Source organism: Lasioglossum baleicum, chromosome 11 (genome assembly GCF_051020765.1).
Source record: "Lasioglossum baleicum chromosome 11, iyLasBale1, whole genome shotgun sequence".
Classification (NCBI taxonomy): domain Eukaryota; kingdom Metazoa; phylum Arthropoda; class Insecta; order Hymenoptera; family Halictidae; genus Lasioglossum; species Lasioglossum baleicum.
Window position 1 is genome coordinate 14,820,634 of NC_134939.1, and position 19,939 is coordinate 14,840,572.

Sequence of the window (19,939 nt, forward strand, 5' to 3'; positions counted from 1 at the left end):
AAAAACTCCATCTGACACTTAACTTTACAGTCTACATTATGTTGGTTAAATAATATTATTCAGTAGCAGAGTTGTGTGTGTGTGCAGTAATTAATTACATGATTATTTAATTACATCTTCAATTACATTTGCAAAAGTGAACTAAAATTACAATAAGAAAACACGGTTAAATGATGCAAAACATAAAATTAGTGGTTTAAAAGAACAATTAGACTGAAGTAATTGTTAGACCCGATTACAATATTGTAATCGTGTTAAGTAATTGCAATTACTCCTTTCACAATTACTGTATCTTTTTCTTTCAGAGTAGGCTTTCCAGTTATGTTAACCAGCACAATTGTAATAACTATGTACTTAATGATCGCTCACGTGCTTTTCGATTGGAATGGGTAACCCACATCATTGCGAATGTGCTATTAATATAAAAATTTGTATATGCCTTTCCTAAAATAATTTTACAATTGTATTTGTAATAGTGTGTATGTAAATATTATAAGAATAGCGTATTTATAATTGTTTCTAAACTGAAGGAAAAAATTGTTAATTTGTAACAATATGTGCTGTATTTTAGAACAATTTTATTACAAAATGTGCTAGCTAGTATATGCATTGTCATCTTTTTGATTGCAAAAAGACTGAAAAGATAACCAAATATATTTTATTGTATAAATCGGATTATAAGTGTATTTTTATGATCGTTAATCAATTATCTCAAAAAAAAAATTGATGAATTTTTCAATGTATATCGAAAATTTAGTAATACATATAATGTTTAATTAATTAATTTTATTGTACAGACCAGAGAGAAAATCATATAATATGAAAATGAGGCAGGTACTTACAAAAAGCAATATGACCTCTTGAAAGAGAAGCATGTATATGTAAATACTTTTAAAACAGAAATTAATATATGAATTGAGGAGATGGTAATTTGCAGGAATTTTCACATTGACCTACAGTGAACTTCGGTAATATTCAGACACTTTTAAAAGGACGAAAACTTTGTAAATATTGCACCATGAACGATTTCGATTTTTTGAGAAATTGGAACATTTAGTTTACCACTTGAAGCAATTTTGAGAAAATTGTAATTGGTCGGAATTACAGAGAAAATACTAAAAGTTGTTTTTTTACAAATTTTTATGTGGGACTATGTTAAACGTTTAAAAAGTAATTAATTAATTAATTATTTATTTATTGACGTATACGTTTTGTAGACAATTATACGAATATTCTGAAAGTTTTGTCAAGTCCGGTTGATGCAGGATAAAACGACAGACGTTGAAAGATTAAAAATTCTTAGATTTATTACAGTTGTAGACCAAAGATCATGAAAAACTGCAATTTTCACAATTTTTAAACATTTGTAGCTCGTTGGAACGTTGGCCGGTTTTGGTGAAATTTCCAGAGTATTTATAATTGACACAGATCTACAAAAGGTATTTTTTAAATTTTCAATATTGCCCACATAAAAATGTTATAATAAAAAACAACTTTTGATATCTTCTTTGTAATTCCGACCAATTTGCAATTTTTCCAAAATTTTTCACGTCATGTAGTAAACTAATTGTTCTAATTCCCCAAAAAATCCAAATCGTATGATTCAATATTTAAAAAGTTTCCGTTCTTTTTAAAAGCGCCCAAATACACGTTACTGTGATTCACTGTACATATTTAGTATATTACTTTTACAGAAATACATTTTTGTAAACCCTAAATTATTACTAAAAAGATCAGTAAATTTAAATATTATAAATACGATTAAATATATCACTTTTAATGCAACTATATATATATATGAAATATTAATCGAATATGTAATTATTCTTTAACCTTACATGCATCAGTAACATATAGTTTTTCTGATATCTAATTAAGTAAATTCATAGAATCGTAAACAGGTTTTTCCGCAGAAACTAATATATAGAATATAGAGTGATATCCAATTGTCTAGTTTTCACTTGCTTTTTTAATTTTTTTTCAATTACATTATGCTTATGTTTCTTTCGCTGTTATCTTATTACTAGACTCTGCAGATGTTCATGCGCTTACTACATCGAGCAGCTGGTAAAACACAGTACAATAATCATTTTAACAACAACTAATATTCTGTATATTATATGAACACAATAAAACATTTCATAAAAAAGATAAAATGCTGTCTAATTTTTAAAATTATAAATCGATCATCGAAATATAGGGTGGCTGCATCAACGTCCACAGTTTATTACATACAACAAATATAAAACTATTTGCGATACTTTGTTTATCATTTTTAATTGTTTTATGTTCTAAGAATGTATCCAAATTCATTTTGTATTAAATAGATCAGGGAACCATACGTGTTCCATTCGTAATACGGCATTCTTAAAATTCAATATCTATAAATCTATGATTACACCATAAATAAGACAGCATTGTACAAGACAAAATTAATATCGCTATAACATATTGTGTATGTATGTACATTATTATGGGTATACAGTAACTTAAGAAATACAATTTTTTCTATCTTATTCATAATTGAATAATCTTATTGTATTTCTCAGACATATATACTATCCTGACCAAAACACATTTCGAACAATCGTATAACATGTTGACTGAAACATGCACCATTGGCGGTAATTTCGAAATATTTCGGTGAATATGGGGGTTATTATTATTTAAAATAGAAAAATTTGCAATGATATTTCGGTCTATATAGTCCCACAGAAGAAGTCAAAATAAAGATAATGATGTACAATCAATATGGTACCGTGTGACATTAATAGACAACGGATCTTTATGCAAAGTAAAAATTTTCTAGGTACTTCATTTGCAATCAACTGGAATTAAATAAAAATTTATTTTCTTTCTTAGTATGTCTAATAGGTCGTAAATAATTTAACAGTATTTTTAAATTCTTCTAATGTTGTCACTGTTTCGAATTACATCTACTCATTTTCTAGTCATTAACATTCCTAATATTCTGATTTAACCTATGATGATCCCAACTTTCTAAATAGCAACATTGTAATTACAGATTGTTGAGTTCGTTTCGATAAAAAAAAAATATCCTAAACGACAAAAGCTATCTTCTTACATAATACAAGTATATTGCTTATTCCTGTAATATACATTTCAAAATGTAAGAGACTTTATGTCACCTTCGAATTAAAGAATCATAATCGGGATGCATCTTAAAATGATTTACTTTTGCATAATAATATTATTATTCGATACTGTCAATAATGTCTACGTCTTAGAATATTCATTTTGAATGTGTTTCACTCAACACAGCGTTGCTTTCATCATAATTGGCAACGGGTAGTGACCGAAAGAAAAAACGAAAACAAACATACAACCGCCAATAGTACATGCGGTGCGCAATAAAAACGCTTTGAATGTAGCTTACGTCTAGTTACTAAAATAATTTAAATGTTATTAGTTCTAGTTGACCAATTGTTTATTACAATTAGGACATAAAAATCCATTATACTTATATATATTACATATATAATTGCATGCTCCATTAATACACTCCAACTTTACGTAGGTATGTGATGCTCAATATCATGAATGGTTTGCATTCATTATTTCTCCTGCCCATAGTATGCTTATTCTTTTATGCTCACTTTGTTATATTTCTCAATAAAAAAATATTTACAATGGTAATGTTATACAATTAACGGAACACGCGGCAATACACGAGGCATAGATAGCATACACATAACTTTAAATTACGCACGAATAGATACTTTTTTTATGTTGATAGATATTAATTGAACAAAATAAACTGAAGCACAGTGAACAAGTTGATTTATAGTCTGCCGTATTTTAATTATGTTCTTTGTTTGTGCATTCAAATTATTACATTTGTTATGCCTTCTTTTAATAGATCATGAAATAACTGTTTGCATCTTTTAAGAAATTCATCGAATCTTTGTATAAATTGAGTTGCTATTATAACTAAAGGTGGTACGAGGAATTCTTTTATAATACCCCTTACTTCGCTTTGTTCTATCACAGAATTAAAAAATTTCGGAACGATCAAAAGTATATGTTACCTTTAAACAGAATTTATTTAAAGCATCATATCTTTAAGAAACACGTTCATCCTCGAAACCCTTCAATCATCAGAAAACTTTGGCTTCCATTCCTGTACAATCACTGTACCTGATTATAATAGATTTAAAAGCGCTGCGCGCGTGTGTGTGTGTGTGTGTGCACAATTATTCTCATATACATATACTGTCATTACACGGCCAGATTGGTAAACTCTTACAATGCCTAATGTAATAAGTGTACTTCTTTAATATATTTTTGTTCTGGATACACTCTCTTGTTAATTGATAAAATAACCAGGAATACAAACTGATATGACTGATGTTATTATAATACATTTACATAAACGCAAGATGCATTATAAAGTTACGCATAATTTAATTAAGTAATTAACTGTTTAAAAAATTGTATGAACTACCGCTTGTAACGTCCTTTTATTAATTGTAGAGCTTTCGCCATCAGAGGTGCTTTTGTTTTCTTCATAGTGCTGGACGCTAATGAAACGAATGAAAATATTTAGTAGAAATATACTTCCCCATTTACAAACTTCATCACTTTGTCGTCTTGAATAATGTTCAATGCACATTTATAGTTTAAAAGTGTATAACTAGTATATAGCATGATGACAACACATGTATTGAAATATTCTACACAGACCACCTGCCTGTCCCCCATTAAAATGGACAGAACCATAATTCATAATAGTCTTTCAAATGGAACATTGTAATTTTTACCACGAATTTCGATTTCAACCCAGAAAATGACAATTTTTATTTGAAAATGTTCTCTGCCTTAAAGACACCAACAGCGAGACGCGCGGACGGGAGAAGTGGGGGTATTCCTTGAGAATGCCTCCGATCGACCTTATTAATGTACATACTTATGGTTTTTCAAATTTTCCGAAAACTACACCCTCCATTTTCACCGGGGTGGACGTGTATAGAAAATGTTGAATGAATATTTGAATTTTTAGAATTTATCACATAAAGAAATACTTACGTGCTTTCACACGAGCCATGGGTGGTGGTGGAACAGAAATATTTGTTGCAGCCGTAGGACCACCGCCGCTAATTAATTTGTTTTTTAAACTAGATGTAGAGCTAGGTAGAGAATTTGCAGTCCCATATTTAGCTTGCTTCTTCAGAACATTCCTAGGCGGCTTAACAACATTGTCTACATATGCAAGCTTCGTAGATCTTACAGGGACAGATTTGTCGATTGATTGTTTTATATTAGCTGTAAGCGTCTTCAGCTTTGCTTCTCTTTCGTCTAAACAGCGCTAATATACCAAACAAAAAAGATTTCATAATTAACATAGAATGTTTACAATACAAATTACATACTATTACTATGTAAAGATTTTGTAAGATAAACATTTATATTACAAATCGAATAAGTACAAGAAACATTGAAAATTCTTTACCATGTACATTTCACGCCACGTTTCCATTTCTTCCCTTTGTTTGTTTCTAAATTGACGATTACAATGAAACTCCCACAAACGATCAGTATCTTCGATTAAGTAGGGATTATAATGTTCTAACATAAATAACTGGTCTGCTGTGGCACGTTCCAAGACAGGTTTTATGATGTCGAAAGGCACTCCGCCAGTAAATTCAAGTGCTACATATAACAACAACAAAAAAGTGTTAAAACATCTTATTATATGACACAATTTCCAGGATACTGTGTACTATTTAAAATCGAAGATATGTTTGACACATCATTTATATTTGACATATAAGGTGGAAAGTAAACAAATTTAAAAAACTGTTTCTATGTATATCTTTAGATTTGTACGTTACTTACCATCGATATTTTCTATTAGTATTTGTGTGCATATTTCAAATAGAGTTGGTACAGACGCATAGCCGGATTTATTTCCTGAATATACTTTTGTCCTGCAATTTGAAATTTAACATGTCATGTCGTATACACGTTATTCAGATTATCGAAACATTACCTTTGATTTTTAACATATATCACATCTGTAAGCGATTTATCTTCCTCTCTACGATTAACAGGATTAACATATGGCAGTGGTTTATAATTCGGACTAATTTCAGGCAGCGTAGATGCCAAATCTACGCTTAAAGGTTCTAGTTTCACATTTGATAATAAAAGAGAGGGCGGCTGTAATAGAAAGTATTGTTAATGTATCCAAATTTTTATGATATTATTAATTGTGTGCAATTTTCTTATAACATGATAATATAATAGATTTATAGTTATATTACTTGTAGAGGATCACTGTTCGGTGATTCAATTTTTGGTACTGGTACTTGTACCGGTACTGGTACTGGCTTTTTAGGAGGCGTAGTTGATGGTTCCACTTTTATTGTCTTCGTAGAACTTGTGCTTGCAGAAATGTTAACGCGCTTCCTAGATGGCTGAGTCATCGTGCACATACCAAGTGCCTCAGCAAAACTAGCACCTAGATGCAAAAGCAGAAAGTATTAATTATTATATTATTAAGATACACCGAAATTTTCTAACTGCATATAAGGGATTATTGTATTAAGACATCACGTTTGTACAAAAATAACCATATAACCATATAACCACAATAAATGAAATTTATATAACATTTGTTTAAATAGAAAAAACAAATAATTACATATATTGATCATCATCATAAAAATAAGGTATATGTATTTATACACTAACCCGAATTACAATCTATCCCTTCATCCCCATTCATTTCCTGCTTAATTTTAGCTTCTTTAGGTTCTTTCGACCCGTGCTTGGCATGCTTTGAATCCTTACTTTTGCTGTCATGTTTACTTTTCTCTTCTTTGTGATCCTTTCTTTTACTCCTATCTTTACTTTTATCACAATGCTTATCGCTAGAGGAACTATTACGATGCTTCGACTCTGAAAAGTCTTTATTGGAATGATGACCATCAACCTTTTTCGACTCATCTTTATTGTGACTTGTTTGCGTGTGATTTTCACTTTTGTATTTACTTTTCTCCCCGTTATCTTTCAACTTTGTATTTGTTGAATCGCTTCTATGTTTACTGGAGCTTCCCTTTAACTTTTCTTGCGTATCTTTCTTCTCGTACTTATTCTCATTTTTATTTGTACCGTCTTTATCCTTAGGCTCTTCTTTTATTTTAATTGTACTAGACGCGCCAGTACTATTATGCTTTTCTGAAGTAGACGACACATAAAGTTTACCTTCGTCGTTTTCACTTTCTGAATTTTTCCTTCGCTTGCTGTCCTTCTTTAAATTATTGGAACTTTCACTTTTCCGTTTCCTATGATTCTCTTCGTTACCTTTATCCAAACTATTACTATCGGAAGATTTACTAGAATATTTTTCCATGGTTTTCTTAGAGGCACTTTTATAATCTTTTACAGGTTCCTTCACAATTCTAGACTGATGTTTATGACTGTGTTTATCTTTGTCACACTTTTTTTGCTTCTCCGATTCACTACTAGAACTTTTACTAGCATCGCTATTGCGTTTCGAGTGAATCCTGTCTGATTTCGATTTTGATTCTTGTTTAGATATATGTTTGTTATGAGATGTATTTAACTTATCGTTCTTTTCTATTTTATGGCTATGTACATGCTTTCCACTTTCTTCGCTTCTGTGTCTGAAAAATCATTATACGCATGGAATTTTAATTATTCTAGAAGTAATTCTTATGTTACTTTAACCTTCCATCGGGCGCAACTGATCTGAGAGGCACAGCACGATCATTTAGTATCCGGAAAACACAAGCGACTCATTCACCCCTGTCCAAAAGGGCAGCCCTACGAGTATAGACGGCACCGAGTGCACTAATTTCCTAACAGCAGTTGTATAAATGAACTTAATTAGGCGTTTATCCCGTCAAGCACATTGCGCCCGACGGAAGGTTAACATGGATATTAGTTTCTTGGTAGTTAATTATTTATAACATATTTTGAAATGAAAATTATATGTAATGTTAGTAAAATATGGATGATACAATAAGAAATGATAATTCCTTCGTACTTCGTGCAATTTTCTTCAGACTGCGGAGATTCATGACTGTCACTATAACTTTCAGGTGCATCTGGAACACACGCTTCATCTTCATCTTCTCCTTCACTAGTTTCTTCACTAGCTACCATTGTCTTCCACTTTGCAACAAGTGCTTTAGCAGCATCTCCTACTCCGTTCTCGTATTTCCTCAATGCGTTTACTGTTCGGCCGACACCAGTTTCCTGAAGATGTTGCACAGTAACTGGCAAATTGGATAGTTTCGAAATACAATGTAGCATCTGTAACATAATAAATGAAGCATTAAGACGAAAATGTAAAAATAATATATATAAAAAATTTAATCGAAGCATGAACAATTTGTCTGAATCTTATCTTGACAAATACAGTCGAATAAAATAGAATAAAACAAATATATTTAATAATGTTTTAAAACTGTATACGCATTAAATTTCTAATAATACTATATCTGATGTAAATATGTAGATACAATCGCGATTTACATTTGAGCATTGTGAGGTTATACTCAAACGACAAAAGTATAATTGTATTATTTTAAGCATCGCAGGACATTTGATAGTGATGAAAATCAGTGTAACAATACATACTCTATCACCATTGTCATCGCATTTTTCAATATTTCGCTGATAATGCTTAATTTTGTCTACAACAGACATTATTACGGTTGCCAGCTGCTCACTGATGTTGTCCCGTATTTATGAACAGATGGATGCGCAACGAATTAAAAAAAAGTAGTTTTAATTGTAACAAAAATTGACTTTTGTTAACCGCACGATAAATATTATCAACTGGTTTACACCCATAATCAAACCAGAAAATGTTTTTATATATATATATTATTTTATATATGATATAAATCAAAAAAGATCTATGACTATTATTCATAAAACACCATCTTCAAATTTCATATATTTTATATGCTGAGGCAGAGGCAATGGTATTAATGTAACTGTTATAAAACTCTGGAGAAAGCAACAATTTACAGTCTCTGCTCTCCGAGAGTAAATACTATTATCAACATCAACTGAAATTAAAATATGGTAGCGATAGAAGCACTGTCAAGAAGGTAAGTATCTAAATATGTATCTAGATATTCCTAGTAATATAGATACAGAGACAATACAGAGATATCCTCTCTGATAAATATCTGCGGAGAACTATATAGTTATAACAGAGAGGAGATATATAAGAGAGTGCTGGAGAGTGCTCACGCCCGGGTCTGAGTTGCCACCACTTTCTGGCACGCTCACGCCACCGCGCACCGACGAGATACAGATATATTTCCGGTGCTCACGCGAGCGGGACCAGTAAGCGGGCGCGACCGGGCGCGGGGATAACGTGGAACTTACAGTGATCTGAAATACCACATCGCTAAAAGTTCTACCATCGAGGAGATACTCGTCAAGTCACCGACGAGATATAGGAATAGACCTGACACCTAATGCATTTTGGTGTCCGTCGGTATCGGTGCGCTAACGCCCCATTTCCTATATCTCGTCTGTGCTAACACCCCGTTACCATTCAGTGTCAACACCTGTCAACACCTCTATACATAGAATTAGAGAGATGTATTATTCTTATTTCTAGGGGCACAATATTTATAGCCGGGTTAATAGCAAATTATGTATATAATTTAAAGAAAATTATTGCTATCACTGGCATTTTAAGGTGTCGGTACTTCAGATTCCTATGGACACCAAGTCCCATAAGGTGTTAGGTTTATTCCTATATCTCGTCTGTGGTCAAGTATTAGAAGAAGAATGATATAGCATAGAATGCTCACATTACCCATTCTGTAATTGCCTTATAATACTATCACCGACGAGATACTATCTCGTCTCTTTACCTAAATAGAACCAGACGATATATGACATTGTTCACGCCCGGGGCAAATCAGCTTGGATAATACATATATTTTGATCTGAAGGAAGGTAAAATTGCAAAATGTTGTGAAAGACAATAGGTATAGGAATAGAATTTATTGAAAAATCAACATATTTATTAAATGTGCAGCTATTAGCTCGATATTATCCTTTATTCATAAGACACTAAAAGTTCTTACAAATAAAGGATAATACCGATTGCCCAGGTCTCACCACGAGGAGGTTGCTGCACGAGAGACCCGAAAGGAAGTCAGAACGAATGCAATATTCCTTCTGGCTCCCTTTCTTACAACAACGCTACATAATCTTAATAACTAACGCACGCAAGTCGAGCAATTATTGTGGAGCAAAAGGTGTGAATCGGAGAAGAAGTCTCCGATCCACGGGGGATCAAAGGCGAATCAGGCAGAAGGCTCTGATTCTTTAAAAGAAAAAAACTAAAGCGAACCAGAGCAGAAGGCTCCGGTTCGAAGGTGACGCGGCGCGTACAATGCTTGCAGTGCAGCTCCGGTCAGAGCCGATACCCGACGTGTCCTCACCAAGAGAAATGGACAGTGAGAAGTGTTCAAACGTAATACCATCTCTCTGCCAACTACCTGCCACCAGGCAACGCAATGCGTTGAGGTAACGTGGGTAGGATGACGAACAGAGAATTTCTCTGCCAACTACCTGCCACCAGACAACCCAATGCATTGAGGTAACGTGGGTAGGATTACGAACAGAGAGAATGGCAATACGAGTAAACAGGTCTCAATGAACCACCCCTCTCAATGTATCGACGCCGAATACCGGCTCCAACCGGTCTGGTACATACAAGCAAGGTCCGACACAGCAGAAGGCTGTGTCGGAATCAAGCAAACGAGCAAAGTGAATTTAAGGCAATAATTACTCGACATATTTAAAACGACGATATACAATCTTAATAACTAACGCACGCAAGTCGATGGAATTATACTAAATTACGCACGCAAGTCGAGCAATTATCGCGGAGCAAAAGGTGTGAATCGGAGAAGAAGTCTCCGATCCACGGGGGATCAAAGGCGAATCAGGCAGAAGGCTCTGATTCTTTAAAAGAAAAAAAACTAAAGCGAACCAGAGCAGAAGGCTCCGGTTCGAAGGTGACGCGGCGCGTACAATGCTTGCAGTGCAGCTCCGGTCAGAGCCGATACCCGACGTGTCCTCACCAAGAGAAATGGACAGTGAGAAGTGTTCAAACGTAATACCATCTCTCTGCCAACTACCTGCCACCAGGCAACGCAATGCGTTGAGGTAACGTGGGTAGGATGACGAACAGAGAATTTCTCTGCCAACTACCTGCCACCAGACAACCCAATGCATTGAGGTAACGTGGGTAGGATTACGAACAGAGAGAATGGCAATACGAGTAAACAGGTCTCAATGAACCACCCCTCTCAATGTATCGACGCCGAATACCGGCTCCAACCGGTCTGGTACATACAAGCAAGGTCCGACACAGCAGAAGGCTGTGTCGGAATCAAGCAAACGAGCAAAGTGAATTTAAGGCAATAATTACTCGACATATTTAAAACGACGATATACAATCTTAATAACTAACGCACGCAGGTCGATGGAATTATACTAAATTACGCACGCAAGTCGAGCAATTATCGCGGAGCAAAAGGTGTGAATCGGAGAAGAAGTCTCCGATCCACGGGGGATCAAAGGCGAATCAGGCAGAAGGCTCTGATTCTTTAAAAGAAAAAAAACTAAAGCGAACCAGAGCAGAAGGCTCCGGTTCGAAGGTGACGCGGCGCGTACAATGCTTGCAGTGCAGCTCCGGTCAGAGCCGATACCCGACGTGTCCTCACCAAGAGAAATGGACAGTGAGAAGTGTTCAAACGTAATACCATCTCTCTGCCAACTACCTGCCACCAGGCAACGCAATGCGTTGAGGTAACGTGGGTAGGATGACGAACAGAGAATTTCTCTGCCAACTACCTGCCACCAGACAACCCAATGCATTGAGGTAACGTGGGTAGGATTACGAACAGAGAGAATGGCAATACGAGTAAACAGGTCTCAATGAACCACCCCTCTCAATGTATCGACGCCGAATACCGGCTCCAACCGGTCTGGTACATACAAGCAAGGTCCGACACAGCAGAAGGCTGTGTCGGAATCAAGCAAACGAGCAAAGTGAATTTAAGGCAATAATTACTCGACATATTTAAAACGACGATATACAATCTTAATAACTAACGCACGCAGGTCGATGGAATTATACTAAATTACGCACGCAAGTCGAGCAATTATCGCGGAGCAAAAGGTGTGAATCGGAGAAGAAGTCTCCGATCCACGGGGGATCAAAGGCGAATCAGGCAGAAGGCTCTGATTCTTTAAAAGAAAAAAAACTAAAGCGAACCAGAGCAGAAGGCTCCGGTTCGAAGGTGACGCGGCGCGTACAATGCTTGAAGTGCAGCTCCGGTCAGAGCCGATACCCGACGTGTCCTCACCAAGAGAAATGGACAGTGAGAAGTGTTCAAACGTAATACCATCTCTCTGCCAACTACCTGCCACCAGGCAACGCAATGCGTTGAGGTAACGTGGGTAGGATGACGAACAGAGAATTTCTCTGCCAACTACCTGCCACCAGACAACCCAATGCATTGAGGTAACGTGGGTAGGATTACGAACAGAGAGAATGGCAATACGAGTAAACAGGTCTCAATGAACCACCCCTCTCAATGTATCGACGCCGAATACCAGCTCCAATCGGTCTGGTACATACAAGCAAGGTCCTACACAGCAGAAGGCTGTGTCGGAATCAAGAAAACGAGTAACGTGAATTTAAGACAATAATTACTCGACTTACTCGGGTGCGGCCTATCGGCGATTCGGGTACCCCGGGGACGCGACTCCCCGTACTCACTCACGGATGCGGCCGTGAGTGAGCCCCTGGGGGACCTCCCTCGGCGAATAAAACTACAACTTCGTGGTACGTCCTCTTCTTGGTGTGTCCTCTTCTTGGTGTCCTCTTCTTGGTATGTCTTCTTCTTGGTATGACTTCTTCTTGGTGTATTCTAGCTGAAACAGACTAATAATATAGTTAGACATAACAATACATAACCCTGCACACGAGTGCAAACCTAATACCCGCTCACAAGAGCCAACCTAATACCAGCTCACGAGAGCCAAACTAACCCCGCACACGAGTGCGAATCTAACCAGCTCATGAGAGCCAACCTAATACCAGTTCACGAGAACCAATCTATCCCCGCACAAGAGTGCGAATCTAACCAGCTCACGAGAGCCAACCTAACACCAGCTCACGAGAGCCAAACTAACCCCGCACACGGGTGCGGCCTATAGGCGATTCGGGTACCCCGGGGACGCGACACCCCGTACTCACTCACGGCACCATCCGTGAGTGAGCCCCTGGGGGACCTCCGATCGGAGGAATACCAATTTCAGACAAGATATGAAAATGTTTCGAAGCGGGACTTGTGAAAGTCCCGATGCAAACAATTGGAAATACAGAAATACAAATTGTCGAGATCACTGATTGAAATAACGAACTCAAGGCGGGCCAAGGGTAAACGCAGAAAGCATTGATGTACCCTCGGCCGACAGCAAGCTACCTCAAAGTAAATTCACATACAATTTAATGAAATACATATGTTTCTATATCTCGCAAGTCTTAAATTCTAGTACACAATCTTATCGAAAATTGTACATGTGCAATGTGCAGCTATTAGCTCGGTATTATCCTTTATTCATAAGAGACTAGAAGTTCTTATAAATAAAGGATAATACCGATTGCCCAGGTCTCACCACGAGGAGGTTGCTGCACGAGAGTCCCGAAAGAAAGTCAGAACGAATGCAATATTCCTTCTGGCTACCTTTCTTACAACAACGCTACATAATCTTAATAACTAACGCACGCAAGTCGAGCAATTATTGTGGAGCAAAAGGTGTGAATCGGAGAAGAAGTCTCCGATCCACGGGGGATCAAAGGCGAATCAGGCAGAAGGCTCTGATTCTTTAAAAGAAAAAAACTAAAGCGAACCAGAGCAGAAGGCTCCGGTTCGAAGGTGACGCGGCGCGTACAATGCTTGCAGTGCAGCTCCGGTCAGAGCCGATACCCGACGTGTCCTCACCAAGAGAAATGGACAGTGAGAAGTGTTCAAACGTAATACCATCTCTCTGCCAACTACCTGCCACCAGGCAACGCAATGCGTTGAGGTAACGTGGGTAGGATGACGAACAGAGAATTTCTCTGCCAACTACCTGCCACCAGACAACCCAATGCATTGAGGTAACGTGGGTAGGATTACGAACAGAGAGAATGGCAATACGAGTAAACAGGTCTCAATGAACCACCCCTCTCAATGTATCGACGCCGAATACCGGCTCCAACCGGTCTGGTACATACAAGCAAGGTCCGACACAGCAGAAGGCTGTGTCGGAATCAAGCAAACGAGCAAAGTGAATTTAAGGCAATAATTACTCGACATATTTAAAACGACGATATACAATCTTAATAACTAACGCACGCAAGTCGATGGAATTATACTAAATTACGCACGCAAGTCGAGCAATTATCGCGGAGCAAAAGGTGTGAATCGGAGAAGAAGTCTCCGATCCACGGGGGATCAAAGGCGAATCAGGCAGAAGGCTCTGATTCTTTAAAAGAAAAAAAACTAAAGCGAACCAGAGCAGAAGGCTCCGGTTCGAAGGTGACGCGGCGCGTACAATGCTTGCAGTGCAGCTCCGGTCAGAGCCGATACCCGTCGTGTCCTCACCAAGAGAAATGGACAGTGAGAAGTGTTCAAACGTAATACCATCTCTCTGCCAACTACCTGCCACCAGGCAACGCAATGCGTTGAGGTAACGTGGGTAGGATGACGAACAGAGAATTTCTCTGCCAACTACCTGCCACCAGACAACCCAATGCATTGAGGTAACGTGGGTAGGATTACGAACAGAGAGAATGGCAATACGAGTAAACAGGTCTCAATGAACCACCCCTCTCAATGTATCGACGCCGAATACCGGCTCCAACCGGTCTGGTACATACAAGCAAGGTCCGACACAGCAGAAGGCTGTGTCGGAATCAAGCAAACGAGCAAAGTGAATTTAAGGCAATAATTACTCGACATATTTAAAACGACGATATACAATCTTAATAACTAACGCACGCAAGTCGATGGAATTATACTAAATTACGCACGCAAGTCGAGCAATTATCGCGGAGCAAAAGGTGTGAATCGGAGAAGAAGTCTCCGATCCACGGGGGATCAAAGGCGAATCAGGCAGAAGGCTCTGATTCTTTAAAAGAAAAAAAAACTAAAGCGAACCAGAGCAGAAGGCTCCGGTTCGAAGGTGACGCGGCGCGTACAATGCTTGCAGTGCAGCTCCGGTCAGAGCCGATACCCGACGTGTCCTCACCAAGAGAAATGGACAGTGAGAAGTGTCCAAACGTAATACCATCTCTCTGCCAACTACCTGCCACCAGGCAACGCAATGCGTTGAGGTAACGTGGGTAGGATGACGAACAGAGAATTTCTCTGCCAACTACCTGCCACCAGACAACCCAATGCATTGAGGTAACGTGGGTAGGATTACGAACAGAGAGAATGGCAATACGAGTAAACAGGTCTCAATGAACCACCCCTCTCAATGTATCGACGCCGAATACCAGCTCCAATCGGTCTGGTACATACAAGCAAGGTCCGACACAGCAGAAGGCTGTGTCGGAATCAAGAAAACGAGTAACGTGAATTTAAGACAATAATTACTCGACTTACTCGGGTGCGGCCTATCGGCGATTCGGGTACCCCGGGGACGCGACTCCCCGTACTCACTCACGGATGCGGCCGTGAGTGAGCCCCTGGGGGACCTCCCTCGGCGAATAAAACTACAACTTCGTGGTACGTCCTCTTCTTGGTGTGTCCTCTTCTTGGTGTCCTCTTCTTGGTATGTCTTCTTCTTGGTATGACTTCTTCTTGGTGTATTCTAGCTGAAACAGACTAATAATATAGTTAGACATAACAATACATAACCCTGCACACGAGTGCAAACCTAATACCCGCTCACAAGAGCCAACCTAATACCAGCTCACGAGAGCCAAACTAACCCCGCACACGAGTGCGAATCTAACCAGCTCATGAGAGCCAACCTAATACCAGTTCACGAGAACCAATCTAACCCCGCACACGAGTGCGAATCTAACCAGCTCATGAGAGCCAACATAACACCAGCTCACGAGAGCCAAACAAACCCCGCACACGAGTGCGAATCTAACCAGCTCACGAGAGCCAAACTAATACCAGCTCACGAGAGCCAACCTAACACCAGCTCACGAGAGCCAAACTAACCCCGCACACGGGTGCGGCCTATAGGCGATTCGGGTACCCCGGGGACGCGACACCCCGTACTCACTCACGGCACCATCCGTGAGTGAGCCCCTGGGGGACCTCCGATCGGAGGGATACCAATTTCAGACAAGATATGAAAATGTTTCAAAGCGGGACTTGTGAAAGTTTCGATGCAAACAATTGGAAATTCAATTCAACGATCAGAAGACCAATCATAATTCTGCACATGAGTGCGAATACAACCAGAGAACCAGCTCATGAGAGCAATTGTAACCCCGCACAGAAGTGCGAATACAACCAGCGGAACAGCTCACAAGAGCAATTGTAATCCTGCATACGAGTGGGACGCTCAAAATGTAATTTTTATAAAGAATAAAATTGATAAATTTGAAGAAGACTCAATAGTCTTCATTGAAAGTCTCGATAAAAATGTCAAAAGTATGAAGGACGAGTTTAGAAAGACAAAAGAAGTTTTGAAAAATATTAGTAATCAAACTTACCGTTGTTCCTTGAATTGACAGTTGAAGGTAGGCCAGGGTAACTGTAGATGACCTCTAGTCCACCTCTGGTCCACCTCTGGTCCCTCCGGTTCTCCTGGCGCTCCTGGTCCCGCAGCACGTCCGCTCACCCCGCTTCCCACGCCCCCACTGACTGACCGCCGGTGAGCTCTCGCCGATCTGCCGAGCTCGAGCGGCGCCCCCCACTCCGCCGAATATCGATCGATGTCGATCGCCGTGACAATTATTGAAAAATTTATTATTTCCAGCTGGTTAATGTTTATAACAATTCTATTTGACAGCGATGTCCACAAGCAATCCCTTGGCTATCTGACCACCTAATTTTTTAGTCAAAGTGGCTAATAGTTTTCGTGATACGTAATAACTTTTAAACCATGAACATTCGCACGCATTAATTTATTCGATACAATTCACAGATAAATTTATTATATCTGGCTGTATAATGTTTATAACAATTCCTTTTTCTAACGATGTTAACGAGCACTCCCTTGACCACCTTGCCTTCTAAATTTTTCGTAAAAATAGACAATAAAACTCGAAATATAGAATAACTTTTAAACCATGAACATTCGCACGCATTAATTTATTCAAAATTGATTTTTATTATATAGAAGATAATGCCATGAGACATTTATTAATTCTAGCTACATAATTAATGTTTATAATAATTCCTTTTGCCAACGACGTGGACAAGTACTCTTATCTTAAGAGAATAACTATAACCCCGCACACGATTGCGAAAACAACCAACGAAGCAGCTCACAAGAGCAATTAGAATCCTGCATACGAGTGGGACGCTCAAAATGTAATTTTTATAAAGAATAAAATTGATAAATTTGAAGAAGACTCAATAGTCTTCATTGAAAGTCTCGATAAAAATGTCAAAAGTATGAAGGACGAGTTTAGAAAGACAAAAGAAGTTTTGAAAAATATTAGTAATCAAACTTACCGTTGTTCCTTGAATTGACAGTTGAAGGTAGGCCAGGGTAACTGTAGATGACCTCTAGTCCACCTCTGGTCCACCTCTGGTCCCTCCGGTTCTCCTGGCGCTCCTGGTCCCGCAGCACGTCCGCTCACCCCGCTTCCCACGCCCCCACTGACTGACCGCCGGTGAGCTCTCGCCGATCTGCCGAGCTCGAGCGGCGCCCCCCACTCCGCCGAATATCGATCGATGTCGATCGCCGTGACAATTATTGAAAAATTTATTATTTCCAGCTGGTTAATGTTTATAACAATTCTATTTGACAGCGATGTCCACAAGCAATCCCTTGGCTATCTGACCACCTAATTTTTTAGTCAAAGTGGCTAATAGTTTTCGTGATACGTAATAACTTTTAAACCATGAACATTCGCACGCATTAATTTATTCGATACAATTCACAGATAAATTTATTATATCTGGCTGTTTAATGTTTATAACAATTCCTTTTTCTAACGATGTTAACGAGCACTCCCTTGACCACCTTGCCTTCTAAATTTTTCGTAAAAATAGACAATAAAACTCGAAATATAGAATAACTTTTAAACCATGAACATTCGCACGCATTAATTTATTCAAAATTGATTTTTATTATATAGAAGATAATGCCATGAGACATTTATTAATTCTAGCTACATAATTAATGTTTATAATAATTCCTTTTGCCAACGACGTGGACAAGTACTCTTATCTTAAGAGAATAACTATAACCCCGCACACGATTGCGAAAACAACCAACGAAGCAGCTCACAAGAGCAATTATAATCCTGCATACGAGTGGGACGCTCAAAATGTAATTTTTATAAAGAATAAAATTGATAAATTTGAAGAAGACTCAATAGTCTTCATTGAAAGTCTCGATAAAAATTTCAAAAGTATGAAGGACGAGTTTAGAAAGACAAAAGAAGTTTTGAAAAATATTAGTAATCAAACTTACCGTTGTTCCTTGAATTGACAGTTGAAGGTAGGCCAGGGTAACTGTAGATGACCTCTAGTCCACCTCTGGTCCACCTCTGGTCCACCTCTGGTCCCTCCGGTTCTCCTGGCGCTCCTGGTCCCGCAGCACATCCGCTCACCCCGCTTCCCACGCCCCCACTGACTGACCGCCGGTGAGCTCTCGCCGATCTGCCGAGCTCGAGCGGCGCCCCCCACTCCGCCGAATATCGATCGATGTCGATCGCCGTGACAATTATTGAAAAATTTATTATTTCCAGCTGGTTAATGTTTATAACAATTCTATTTGACAGCGATGTCCACAAGCAATCCCTTGGCTATCTGACCACCTAATTTTTTAGTCAAAGTGGCTAATAGTTTTCGTGATACGTAATAACTTTTAAACCATGAACATTCGCACGCATTAATTTATTCGATACAATTCACAGATAAATTTATTATATCTGGCTGTTTAATGTTTATAACAATTCCTTTTTCTAACGATGTTAACGAGCACTCCCTTGACCACCTTGCCTTCTAAATTTTTCGTAAAAATAGACAATAAAACTCGAAATATAGAATAACTTTTAAACCATGAACATTCGCACGCATTAATTTATTCAAAATTGATTTTTATTATATAGAAGATAATGCCATGAGACATTTATTAATTCTAGCTACATAATTAATGTTTATAATAATTCCTTTTGCCAACGACGTGGACAAGTACTCTTATCTTAAGAGAATAACTATAACCCCGCACACGATTGCGAAAACAACCAACGAAGCAGCTCACAAGAGCAATTATAATCCTGCATACGAGTGGGACGCTCAAAATGTAATTTTTATAAAGAATAAAATTGATAAATTTGAAGAAGACTCAATAGTCTTCATTGAAAGTCTCGATAAAAATTTCAAAAGTATGAAGGACGAGTTTAGAAAGACAAAAGAAGTTTTGAAAAATATTAGTAATCAAACTTACCGTTGTTCCTTGAATTGACAGTTGAAGGTAGGCCAGGGTAACTGTAGATGACCTCTAGTCCACCTCTGGTCCACCTCTGGTCCACCTCTGGTCCCTCCGGTTCTCCTGGCGCTCCTGGTCCCGCAGCACGTCCGCTCACCCCGCTTCCCACGCCCCCACTGACTGACCGCCGGTGAGCTCTCGCCGATCTGCCGAGCTCGAGCGGCGCCCCCCACTCCGCCGAATATCGATCGATGTCGATCGCCGTGACAATTATTGAAAAATT

General features: G+C 38.4%; 2 protein-coding genes across 2 annotated transcripts in view; one reads left to right on the forward strand and one right to left on the reverse strand.

Annotated features, from left to right (window-relative positions):
- Window positions 1-3,584, forward strand: part of LOC143213564 (P protein) — a 140,797-nt gene extending 137,213 nt beyond the window's left edge. The window contains exon 19 of the mRNA XM_076433534.1: window positions 306-3,584. Coding sequence (XP_076289649.1) covers window positions 306-393 — 88 coding nt within the window. The 3' untranslated portion in view covers window positions 394-3,584. The remainder of the gene's footprint in view (window positions 1-305) is intronic.
- Window positions 1,757-9,193, reverse strand: Eloa (transcription elongation factor elongin A). Its single transcript, XM_076433535.1, has 9 exons — window positions 8,629-9,193; window positions 8,033-8,301; window positions 6,715-7,649; window positions 6,285-6,481; window positions 6,011-6,180; window positions 5,857-5,948; window positions 5,471-5,670; window positions 5,047-5,326; window positions 1,757-4,541 (listed from the first exon to the last, which is right to left on the reverse strand). Exons 1-9 carry the CDS (start codon window positions 8,695-8,697, stop codon window positions 4,462-4,464), a joined length of 2,292 nt encoding a protein of 763 aa, XP_076289650.1. The 5' UTR covers window positions 8,698-9,193; the 3' UTR covers window positions 1,757-4,461.
- Between the last annotated feature and the right edge of the window lie 10,746 nt (window positions 9,194-19,939).

Bases quoted from the DNA above. Each gene is read 5' to 3' on its own strand.
- Eloa (XM_076433535.1), bottom strand. From the start codon at position 8,697: ATGTCTGTTGTAGACAAAATTAAGCATTATCAGCGAAATATTGAAAAA. The intron at 6,482-6,714 runs GTTAGTGTATAA...TTTTGCATCTAG, and splicing joins AGGGATAGATTGTAATTCGG to GTGCTAGTTTTGCTGAGGCA. The intron at 5,671-5,856 runs GTAAGTAACGTA...TGTTATATGTAG, and splicing joins ACTAATAGAAAATATCGATG to CACTTGAATTTACTGGCGGA.